Genomic DNA, 12936 nt, shown 5'->3' on the forward strand with positions numbered 1-12936 from the left:
TTAAGGACTCAGATTCTCAGCACCTCGACCGCAGCGTCTCTACTTCTCGGCGATGGTGCTGGTTCTCCGGGTTCAGCAAGTCTTCCGCCAGAGGGGTCATCTCTTTCCCAGCCTTCTCTATTGTTGTAGTTCTAGTTACATGACTCTTAAGGATATGGTCGGCAAGCCGGGATAACAACACTTTCAAATTTTAACCCTAAAAGTCGGGCTGAGCAGAACTTTCTCCCTATTCGGCGTAGTCAGGTTGTGTTACTAGGGGCTCGAGGCAAACCTCTACCCCTCTCCCCCTCGACGGTCTTTGAGGGCGTTGCGTCTTTCAAAACTCTGGGATTCTCTTAATTATCATCAACGTTAACCACACCACTTTTGGCCTGCACCTCCCTCCACGTTAAATAAGGCGGCGACAGATCCTCACTCGGGAACCTATTCCCTCTGCTGAAGTCCCAGCAGGTTGTGGAGGGCTGCGGGCCCTGCATATTCATAATATTTGACTGAAAAGCTTCGCTTGAAGGAATCTTACGGGCAGACAACCATCTTGTAGGGATGCCTGTATAAAGGAAAAAGATTATGAACATGAAAGAATGAGCAAAGTGTACGTAGAATGGGGTTCAGTATTTCACCGTAGCTCTTCCCCTTCCACCAGTCGAAAGTTAAGTTTTTCCATGTCCTAACGGTGTCAGGAGAAGCTCGCAACGGATCCATCACCCAATCGAACATCGCTTGCATGAAACCAGGCACTACAGGGGCGGCTGTAAAATAATGGCAGTATAAACAGTCACATATGTGGGTAGAGCAGACGAAAGAATAATAGAAGTTCAAACTTACAGGTATTGTTCCAGGTTTCTAGGAAAGGTTCTAGAGAAGCACAGTGGAGAAAGTCAGTCCAGATCATAATGAAGCAGTTGCACCAACCTCGGTCGAAGTCATCTTCAGCACTGGTTATCAGCTCGCGGGTGCCCAAGGGGAACAGATGAACCATTCAACCCCGAAACAGACTAGGGGAATAAAGCTGCATCAAGTGGTCGATGGTGAAGGCTAGTCAAGCACGGTCAGCTAGGTGTTGGATGCAGTAAATTATCCTCCATAATTGGGGTGAAGTTGGCCAAGACAGACCTGGTACCTACGATAAAAAATTTCGACTAGCCAAGAGACCAGAAGCGTAAATCCTATGGTGAAGGGGTATATATGAATCATGGACTAGCCCTCAACATGGTGTGTCACCCCGCCCTCTGCTCCGAATGGGAAGGTCACGACTTCAGGGCCCTAGTTACAGTCCGCATATACCTTGGGGAGGTTGGCACTGGTTATCAACAAATTGATCTCGCCCACGGATTCATGAGGGGTGTCAATACGAAAATCCCCTAGGTATGCACAATCGAAAGGTAAAATTTCGGCAAAGAAGGGAACCCAATTCAATTTCTTTATTAATGGAAGTTTAAGAAGCTTTCCCTTGCCTTTGGGAAGGAGAACACTCAGAGGAATATGGATAGGTAGTGATAGTGCCATGGTGTAAGTCAGATAACAATTTTTTGTAAAGAACTTTTTCATTTTTTGTAAAGGAAGCAAGCGCATGAAGTAAAAGGAAAGAAATAAGTTGCATGAATGAAGAAGATTTGGGAGGATCTTGAGTTTCTATAGGGAAAGATAATGTTTGACTCATGCGAAACGACGAGTCGCTTACCATCATGAAAAATCAATCATCGTCGCCTTTAGTAGGCAGTGACAGCTCTGTCAGTAGACATGACAGTTGATGTGATCGGTCAGTTCCTTTTCCCGCGTAAAATTAGGGAGTTCGAACCTCTTCCACTTCTCGGTTACACCTGTTCGGTTACCGGAAAGTGGGGGGACTATCTGTATTGGGCTAAATTTGTAGAATACAACTGGATGAATACCATGGCAACACGTGTCAATAAGCTTGAATCGGGTCCACAACATCACACGGCGCTCCCGGAAAAGTTCTAACGATACCAAAGGAGATAAAGGGTCTGGTTGCGTGTTGCAACAACATAGCACCGATTGAAAGGCAACGGTCAACCGTTACAAGCAGACTTTCCGCCTTCTATGGGCCATTAATAGGCTTTATTTCCCTCTTTATTGTACGTCATTATTATGATAGCAATGCACATTATTAGCAGGGGCACTATTCATGGAATGTGTACCCCTAATTCATAGTATAAATAGGAACTATCATTCCATTGTGAAGAACATGACATCCAAGAGATATATACAGAATACTTTCCACACTTTGTTCTTTATTTCCTTATAATTTATTTATCTTATAAGCTCTGAACTAGTAGCGCTACCAGAGCAGCCAGTCCGGATCTGCATCACGGAATTTACACCTAAGCTCAGGCTATTTCTAATTATTTATACCTTATTTATATTCAATCTACGTTAGTTAGATTATCAATTGTCATATCTTTATTGGTCACTTTGGTCCACGTGTCCTTGATCACGTACACAAATTTAACTGAAACATTTTTTGGGTAAACACTCAGCATAGAATCATACTCAGTATACATAAATTAACACTTTGAATAAGTTACTGTACCTCAGGACAGCTAACAAAGATTCACGTCCAAACTGATCATCAAGACAATCATTGAACCAAATGCCACGATTAGTATAGTACTAATAATACGTAGTTCATTCATGTATTCTTTCAACATTCATAATAATAAACACAAATTCAAGGAGAACTTAAAAATAGCACGTTCTCCTGTCTAAATACATACATAATACTCCGTCTCTTCTCTTGTAAGCATTAGGAAGCAAAAATCCTGCTATATATAGTACTATAATTTCTTTAGAACCTATACACCTAAAAAATACAGAAAAAGGAAGACCAAATTAACATCAGTTTTGCTTGTGTCTGTCACCAAGCGGTTGTATACATATTGCTACAAGCTAAGCGGCTGATGGGGCAGTCATGTAGTGAACAATAGTGCCCTCGTCCTTTGAAAGCGCTGGCATGATTTTTTTGTTATTATTATTGGCATTATTGTTGTAATCGAGTGAGTCATCATAGTATATCTCCCTCCAATTGTTCACCAGCATCTTGATGTCTTCTCTGTCCATGTTTTCTTCCTCTCCTGTGTATCTCCATGGTTTGGACCCTGCTGCACAGTAATGAACTACTTTCACCTTGTCAACCTCTACATTCTCCGGGTGGCGCCACAGCATGGCCAAAACTAAGTTGTACTTGTTTGGAATTGGCTTGTAAATGTCCCTGAAGAACATGTTCAACAAATCCTGCACAAGTTCCATCAAAACAAGCCCATTTTAGACATTTCGACAAGGAATTGAGCTATATCTAAATCAATATTAGGAATTTTTAACAAGCATGATCAAGAATCATTATTCTTTCATTTCGACACAGGAAAAAATGATTCTACACCTTTCTTGTGTCAAAAAGTTAATTCATTAAAGTTTAACGACGACCTTCTCCTTATAACCTATAAATATATAGTGGAAAATCTAAAAAAGAAAAAAGGAGTCAAACTTGTTTTTATTAAAAATTCTTAAAGACCGACAAAGTAAGAAAACTTTACACTATCAGTACAAAACCTAAAATAGCAGGTTACCTTACCTCTCTTAATTTTATACAATCAGGTAGAGTTAAAAAGACATTTACAGGTAAATTTTTATAATAAGCATTAGCGACCTGAAAAATGGTGCTATGATTTTTGTGTTGTGCATATAAGCTATTTGGACAAAGATCAAACTACAAGAACAAAAGGCTAAGATTAATATTACCTGTTCAGCAAATGAGGTAGGAGGTGTTACTTTAAGTGTCTTCAAGAGGTCATCATACGTGGGGAGACTGGGCTCAAATACGAACATGCCGGCGTTGAAATAGAGACTTGGCTTTGGTCCCAACTCTTCTTCAGGCCAGTGGACCTTATCTGGGCACTGTTGGCAATACCCAATATTGTACTGTGGGCTATGGCTCCAAGTCTTCTCACAGAAACAGTCCATCACGGCATAGAAATAGCCATCTGGCAAGTCAAACAAATGGTCTATGTTCTCAAACACCTGGATGTCCCCATCCAAGTATATCATCTTGCTATACTCCACAAACTGCATTTACTCATCATTAAACACAATATTTAGCAGGTAGCACCAATTTAATCTTATTTATAGACTGGTAACTAAAAGGGTGTTAACTTATAATAAGACATGGTCATATAACATTTAACATGTGAAAATTTGAACACCGTCAAAATATATTAAGTTTACGTGTAAAATTTACACCATCAATTTCTATAACTTAAATCTAAATAGCTTAACTTTTATGCACCGACAATCTAAAAAATTTAGACTATTTGCATTTTGACTACTTACAGATGATCTGAAATCCATTTTTCAGATCATAAAATGTAAAAGTATTTCTCCTCCCACTTGAATAAACGTCCAAGAAAAATACAAATCCCACCCTTGAAATTCGGTTGGATTATAACTGTTATTTGTTCACATATGTTATCAAAAAGATTGACGTCAATGTCTGAACCCACCGTTACAAAAGTGCCTTGGATTCATTTGAACCAGTTGATATATATATATATATATATATATATATATATATATATATATATATATATATATATATATATATATATATATATATGTAAAAAATATTTTCATTTGAGCTGTGATAAGACGTTGCACGCACCTCTAAAAGCAGGATATTTACTAGTACATATTCTAGGTTACCAAAATTAAGATTACTACAAACAGTTACATATTATTGTAAATGATCTCAACTTGACGATGTAAAAGACTAAACAAACAGCTAGTGCACAAAAGTTAAACTTAAATCTAAAACGTAAGAGGAAGCTTTTACCTCCCAGATGCGGAGTTTAGAGTAGTTGATGACATAGTAAGCCATAGCAAACTGAGTCTGATTCTCAGGAGGATAAACCGGATCGATCTCCCGGACTATACAGCCCTGGTTGATCAGTATGTGGCGGTGTTCCTCTGGCACGTCAGGCAAAACTGCCACCACAAGAGGGTAAGCAGATTTCACCTTTCTTAACCCTTTAGCCAAACCAACTACACCTTTTACATAGTCACCGTTTCCTGCCAGGAATGTCACATAGGCACGGCTAGGCAAACTTGCTGCCTTGGCCAAACCAGTGGCTGCCTGTCCAACAACATTTGGAGTCATTTTGAACTTTGTTTTGGAAAAATAAAGTTTTATGTGAGTTTAGAGGGAAAAAAAAGGATTTGTGTTAAGAAGAGAAGATTTCTTGTGTTTTGTGGATGTGTTTTTTGAGTGTGTTTGTGGATGTGCCTTGAGGTGCCTTTATATAGGCGTTAGGCAAGATAAATAAAATATTTTAAAAATTGAAGTGCATGGGAAACGAAATCCACCTATGTGCATGAGCACGAGGATCCGACGTTGTGTCAATTCTTTGACTTCGCCCGTTACTTTTGTCTCAGAAAATTATGGATAATATTGGCGGTGCAGGTGTAGCCAAAGTATGTACTTAAATTGAATAACATATGCTAAATCTTTAAAGTTTTTTCTTCATTTTTTTGCGCGGATTGCCCTTCGTTTGGGGTGGTCTTTAAATTTTGCCCCTCAAATTTGTGGTCTTTAAATTTTGCCCTTCATATTTGTGGTCTTTAAGTTTTGCCCTTTGCTTGGAAAGGTGGAAGAATATATGAAGTTCTGGGTTCGAATCCCCGCTCAGGCATAAAATAAAAAAATAATTTCGCAAGGCAGAATTGGGGGAGTGTATGCCGAATCCAGCATACAATCTTTAAGGAAAAGTTAAAGTTATGCCGGATCCGGCATAACTAAACATAACTAAAAGTCGCTCTCCGACGTACTTTTAGTTAAACACAACTAAAAGTCTGTCACGGATCCGCATAACTAAACATAACTAAAAGTCTGCCCCCTCCAAAAAATTCACTTGCATTTCTAAGAAAGTATGCCTCGGATCGAGCTTGCATTTTAATCTTCTTATGCGAGATATTGTTCCAACTCACATGCTTAATCTCGGTTTACAAATTAACAACAATTAACATAAGTATGAATTCACTTGAGACAAGCAACCCAAGCGATATGTCCAACTTAACGGAATATAGAGTACTAGATTTTTTCGAATCGAGCTATTAAATTTAAAGTAACCATAAAACTTTGCGTCCATGACGATGAGTTTGTGGTAATTAAGTTATATCCCAAAGAAATTAACAAATCAATATTATGCGTATTCGTGTGGATCCTCGTATATATACTTCAAAACCTAACAATAAATTGTTCGAATTAAGGGAATAGTAGTTAGTATCTCACGTTAATGACAATGGGTTCGTGCCTCGTGGTGTTTAACAATTAACATACTTTGCTATACAATGCAACCCATAATTAGTTTGGAATGACAAATACATATATATGTGAAAGGCAAAGTCGCCCATAAGGCATAAGTATGCCCTCATCGGCATAAGTTTGATAATTCGTTAACAAATTTATGCCGATGGGGGCATACTTTTAATGGGCAAACTTGTATGCGGGACCGATAAATTTGTGAAGGAATTACCAAAGTTATGCAAACCAAGAGCATACTTATGCCAAGTCTGCCCATGAGGCATAAGTATGCCGTGTCCGGCATAACTTTGGTAATTCCTTCATAAGTGTATGCCGATGGGGGCATAGCGAAATTTAAACTCTGCCTTGCGATTTTTTTTTTAAAATTTTGACTGTGTGGGGGTTCGAACCTGGAACCCATGGGGTTTATGCGAAGGGCAAAATTTAAAGATTTCAAATATGAGGGGCAAAATTTAAAGACCACCCTAAAAGAAGGGCAATTCTGCGAATTGTCATTAATAGTTAACCAAACTTTTAAACATTAGAGTAATCAATTTTGGCCCACCCAACATTATCTCATTCCTAAATTGCACACAGAATTAACACCTGGCTCTCGATTTTTAATTGTAAAAGATCAGCTACACTCTTTTTAATTCCTTTCCGAGAAAAATATCGGCTACTTCCAAAATCAATTTTGATATGATGGATCCGACTTTGTGTTAAAAGTACGTAGCATAGAGTTTCCTTCAAAAACAGACAAGTGTTTAGTTTCCAAAGAAGTCGTATCTAGTCTTTAGAATGGGTTCAATTTTTACTACATATTTCCACTACTAAATAATTACTTACTATTTTCCGATTGAAAAATTTTCAGTGATTATTTTCACAGATATTTTGATTGAACGGTGAGAAAAGAAAAGCTAGTAGTGTTTTCACACGATAAAATTAGGAAGTTTTCGGGCGTTTCAATGGAAAATTATTTTTCACTATGTGTTTTTCCAGTAAGCTGATTTGGTGGAAATGAAGTAAAAAAATCATAATTTATAACGCAAATATTCCAATGATTGTCGGTGCAAAAAACCTCGTTTCTAATCATGTTCATTCCCCTTTCTCTTTACCTTTCCCTAATCATCCAGTATAGCAAAAAATTAAAAAGAATTATTTTTAGAATCGGACATGATAAGTTTTAGGATCTACTAAGCCACATTTATACTCTACCCTGGTAAAATAACCATTCTCTCTCAACATGTGTGCGCGCTGTTTATATATATATATATATATATATATATTTCATTTTATTTGTCCTTAATTCTGTCCTATTTTAATATAATTGTCGTTTGTCATTAAAAATTTGTCCCCAAAATAAGTTAAGACTAAAGTTGACAATTATTTTCAACTAAACCCTTAACATTAAAGAAGTATGCATAATATTTAAGAGGAAAGGAAAAACTAGTCTACCTTTATTAAATAAGGGTTACTTAATAAACTATATCTTATATTTTTTATTTTTAATGGGCGTGAAAAGAGTTAACGCCACAATTAAAATGGGACGGAGGGAGTATGACATAATATTTGTGTGGTAATAAACTTTTGAAAATTTTTATGACCTTAAACATGTCATAATATTTGTGCAGATATAAAAATTTCTCATTAATAAAATATATCCTTTTTTTCGATGGAAAAAGTAAAAATTGCATACAAAATATTAATGTAGTTTAATTGAGTTAAGGACCTTTTTATCGAAGGGGACAACTCATTTACATACCATTTATTTTGTGTGTCACGCGTTCCAGGTTTTCTTTAGAAATACCTAAAATTGACTAAAGGGATAAAGTGAAGGATTTAACAAATACAAATTCTACTCTTTTTTTTTTTATTACTTATTTTAGCTTACGTATAATAAATACAAAATCATTTACTCCCAAATGGCGGTATTTGACTAAATATATTGTCATTATTTAAATTTAACAACGAAAATTGTGGTCGCAATGCAGAAACTCTAGGACTCGTGATTGACTCTTGACAACTTTGACTCAAATGTGCATCACCATTCACCAAGTAGCGTTTGGCCAGCGACGGTTTCGTTAGTTTTTTTTATTAAAAGAACTATCGCCAACGGTACTTGGTGAATGGTGATGCACATTTGAGTCAAAGTTGTCAAGAGTTCATCTACGTGTCCTAAAGCTTCTACATGATGATCATAATGCTCGCTGTTAAATTTAAGCAATATATATCGATAATAAATTATCTTCCCTTTTTTCTTATAGTTCGTACAATTTAACAAGAAGACATTTATATCATTCGTATTAACATGCCGTAATATTTAGAGTTGTCTGTTACCATCACTAGAAAAAAAAAAATCGATGAAATTCATGAGAAATTGGCTTGTCGAAAATGTTTCTTCTGGAATCAAAAATTCATATTTTTTTTAGCAGTGATATACTCCATTTTTCTCCTTTTTTTTGAAAACTAGTTTCTTGGCACGTACACTCTACGTGAATGCAATATTATGTAATATGTGATATTTTAAAATAATATTAATACTATTAAAATATAATTTTGAGTAAAATAATTTGCTTTTAATAAAAGCGGGTGCAATGTATTTTCACGGGTTCGAATGAATCCAAGGCAATTTTGTAATGGTGGATTTAGTTTTTACGCCAATCGTTTGGTAAAGTGTGTGAACAAATAATAGCTATAGTCCAACTGAATTTCAAGGGTGGGATTTGTGTTTTTTTTTTTTTTTTTTGGGACGTTTATTCAAGTGGGAGGAAAAATACTTTTACACTCTATGGTCAAAAAAATGGATCTCAAATCATCTATTTCAAAGCTTCAAGCCTTGCAAGCTTTCAAAGTCTAGCATTTATTTTTCTCTCATTTTAACGTAGAGTGTATCTAGCTCCTACAGGAAAGTCCAAAGCCTGCTTCGGTGGCTGTAATTGCTATAAAAAATTTGACAAAATGTTGCTATAAAAAATTTGACAAAATGTTCTCCTTTTAATTGACAACTATCAAAAAATTCACTAAGGGGGAAAAAAATAAGCGAGTCCACTGCAACTGCTTGAGAAATCGGAAATTCATATTGTTTTAGCAGTGATATACTCCGCTTTTCTTGTTTTTCATGGAATTAGTTTCTTGGCACATGCATTGCATGTGAATGCGAAATTATGAAGTATGCAATATTGTAAAATAATAATATTATTAAAAATACAATTTTGAATAAATAATTATACATGGAAAAATATAATACAAGATTTTGTCACGCCCTAAATCTGAAGAGGCGTGGCCGGCACCCGGTGCTACAATTGGTGCGAGCAAACCACACTGACCTTGTAACTCAAGAGGGGTAACCCTTAGCTTAGGACGACGAGGCCAACCGGCAAACAGACAATACCAACAAGGCTGACTAGGCCGCATTCTGAATATCTGTAAATGCTAGCTATCTTATCTGAAAGGGGCCTCATAGACCCACAACACACACACACAGAGGGCCGATTATATATACATATATATTGCGCAGGCCGATTAGGCCGCCATAGACGTCTCCAATCAACAGTACAAAAATGATATACACAAAAGGCCGGGAAGGCCACAACATTGACATACTATATGCAGAACTATCCCACAAGCCGCTAAAGAGTAAATGACTGTATTATGGTTGATGAAGTGCCCCGGCCTACCCATCATGCAATAAACACAAAAGAAAGACTCCATATCTAGACCTGGTAACTCTAGATAAGTGGAGCTCACCAATAAGTTGATATCTGGTTCCACCTACAGGGGAGGACTATCTGTCTGTCTGTCAGCACCTGTATGCATGAATGCAGCGCCCCCGGCAAAAGGGATGTCAGTATAAAATAATGCATCAAGTATGTAAGGCAATAGAATAACTGAAACTGAAACTGAACTGAAAACTAATAAACTAGAGGCTAAGGAATGCCCTGAAATAACTCACCTGATCTGTCTCATATCAAAATGCAATACAGTAATGGAATATATCTCACTGACCAAGTGGCCAGGCAACTGTAAAATCTCACTGACCAAAAGGCCAGGCAATAATATCTCACTGACCCATCGACCAAGCAAGAATGTCTTACTGACCCGTCGGCTAGGCAATACTATCTCACTGACCAAGCAGCCAGGCAATAATGTCTCCCTGACCAAGCGGCCAGGCAATAACGTCTCACTGACCAAGCGGCCAGGCTAAAGAAAATATATGTATATCATGCTATATATCATGTACATGCTAAAAGGCATAAGACTTTGACATGTCTCTCTATCTCTACTAACATCAAGAACATAAGGAGGGGATAAGAATCCTTTGAAAATTACAACACAACACTCAGAACCTGTAAATCACTTAAGACAAGCTCTAATCGACAAGTTTCTAGTCACAAGACTAGTCAAGCCTTTGCTATATATGGAATCATTCCAAGGAAAGAAAGGACATCTATTACATACCTCAAGTCATCAGTACAATCCAGTAACAAATTGGTCGTAACTAGTACACCAATTCTATAACAAAGGAATGCATAAACGAACTTAGACGACACTACTATATCACATATATCAAATGATAATTTTGTTCTAAAATGAAACAGGCAGCATTTGCCCTATTCATCAATAACCACAACTCAATCAACAAATCAACAACAACTACTACAACTTCTTTTACCCCTTTTAAACTCAAATCATCAACAACCAAGAATATACACCAAGACAGCCCAATATATGTTTCGTATACGATACCTTATACACATCTTTCTTCCAAATTCATGAAGTACATCAACAACAATACCAACTACTACCCATACACAAGGAAATCACCTCAATAACACAATAACAACATGCTAAAAATAGTCCATAAACTCAACCTAAGCTCTAGCACAAGTTTGAGTTTTCCTTCTACAAATTCCATCTCTAACTAATTGATTAAGAGATAACAAACTTAATAACATGAAGATATAATAAAATCTTACATCCAGAACTCAAGAACCCTTCAGTTCCAAGATTACTTCACTATGAAGTATCCTCCAAATCTACTACAAGAAGAAGAACTAGGATTCGATAAGCAATCCAGAACTTCCGACACTTGAATCACACTCTTGATCTTTGATTTACCTTGGGTTCACTTAGAATTGGTTGGAGAGTGTTTTTAGAGGTGTATAGGATCTGTGGTTATGAGAAAATGAGATGAAATGGTAATGGGATCGAATTTATACAAAATAAAGGTTTCCACCAACTCCATTATATAGTGCATTATACGGCCCGTATAATTTTATACGGCCCGTATAATTTTATACGGTCCGTATAATGGTCACAGAACACCCTCCCCTACTATTACCATTATACGGTGGGGGTACAATTATTCTACAAGCTGTATAATTAAATACGGTCCGTATAATTTCCCCCAAGTTTAATATTCATCGAAACGTATTCTCATTGATTCGTTAATCCTCTAAACCTTCTAATACCTACTAATCACGGACTTAAACCCTTATATACATAGGATGGACATGTCTATCTCATATAACCTTGAAGATAGTCCTGCTCTCCAAATCTATAACAATTAACTCACGGCAAAACTCAACGTACGAAAGTACGAGGTGTAACATCCTTCCCCCCTCAAAAACATTCATCCTCGAATGTTAAACTCTCCGAGGTACATGAAAATTTCGGCAGAGTCTCCTCTGTAATTGTACTACTACAGATCTGCCACACAGCACAATGCCACATAGGGCTACAATAATCAACAATAATGATGGCCCCATACTACTAACGAAAGTAAATAACAACATAGTACTCACCTAAAGACGATAGTGTCTCGGTTTGAACCTCCTCTGAGATCAGAAACAGGTGGGGGTATCTGGACTTCAGAAACCTCCTCAGCTTCCAAAGTCATCGCTTCAACGTTTTTGTTCCTCCAAAGCACTTTCACTGAAGCTACATATTTGGTCCATAACCTATGACCCTGGCAGTCTAAGATGGCAATAGGAACTTTCTCGTATGATAATTGCTCTGTAACCTTGACATCATCAACTAGTACAACTTTGTAAGGGTCTCCGATACACTTGCGAAGCATAAATACATGGAAGACCGGGTGCACTGACTCCAAGTCTAAAGGTAAGTCTAACTCGTAGGCAACTTGGCCTACTCTGTGAATGATCCTGTAAGGTCTGATGTATCAAGGGCTAAGCTTTCCCTTCTTACCGAATCTCACAACGCCCTTCATTGGCGATACCTTCAAGAACACCCAGTCATCTACCTGAAAATCAAAGTCTCGCCATCAATTATCTGTAAAAGACTTCTGGCGACTTTGAGCTGCTAATAATATCTCCTGAATAAGCTTTATTTTCTATACCACCTGTTGGACCAAGTCGGGTCCCAATAACCTAGATTCTCTAACCTCGAACCACCTAATAGGAGATCTATACTTCCGCCCATATAGGGCTTCATATGGGGCCATCTGAACGCTAGAATGGTACTTGGTATTGTCCACGAACTCAATAAGTGGCAAATGATCATCCCAATTACCTCTGAAGTCCATCACACATGGCTGTAACATATCCTCGAGTGTCTGAATAGTGCGCTCGGCCTATCCGTCTGTCTGGGGATGGAAAGCTGTACTA

General features: G+C 37.4%; 1 protein-coding gene across 1 annotated transcript; it reads right to left on the reverse strand.

Moving 5' to 3' along the window:
* Positions 1-2630: 2630 nt before the first annotated feature.
* Positions 2631-5266, reverse strand: LOC132047991 (galactinol synthase 2-like). Its single transcript, XM_059438943.1, has 3 exons — positions 4844-5266; positions 3757-4080; positions 2631-3252 (listed from the first exon to the last, which is right to left on the reverse strand). Exons 1-3 carry the CDS (start codon positions 5165-5167, stop codon positions 2908-2910), a joined length of 993 nt encoding a protein of 330 aa, XP_059294926.1. The 5' UTR covers positions 5168-5266; the 3' UTR covers positions 2631-2907.
* Positions 5267-12936: the final 7670 nt, after the last annotated feature.

The sequence above is a fragment of the Lycium ferocissimum genome, chromosome 2 (assembly GCF_029784015.1).
Source record: "Lycium ferocissimum isolate CSIRO_LF1 chromosome 2, AGI_CSIRO_Lferr_CH_V1, whole genome shotgun sequence".
In the NCBI taxonomy this organism is placed as follows: Eukaryota; Viridiplantae; Streptophyta; class Magnoliopsida; order Solanales; family Solanaceae; genus Lycium; species Lycium ferocissimum.

What these genes read in the sequence shown, in the direction of transcription:
- LOC132047991 (XM_059438943.1), bottom strand. Translation starts at nt 5,167, where the DNA reads ATGACTCCAAATGTTGTTGGACAGGCAGCCACTGGTTTGGCCAAGGCA. An exon ending in CTAAACTCCGCATCTGGGAG is followed by an intron (nt 4,081 to 4,843) that starts GTAAAAGCTTCC and finishes GAGTAAATGCAG; the next exon opens with TTTGTGGAGTATAGCAAGAT. An exon ending in CTACCTCATTTGCTGAACAG is followed by an intron (nt 3,253 to 3,756) that starts GTAATATTAATC and finishes GAACTTGTGCAG; the next exon opens with GATTTGTTGAACATGTTCTT.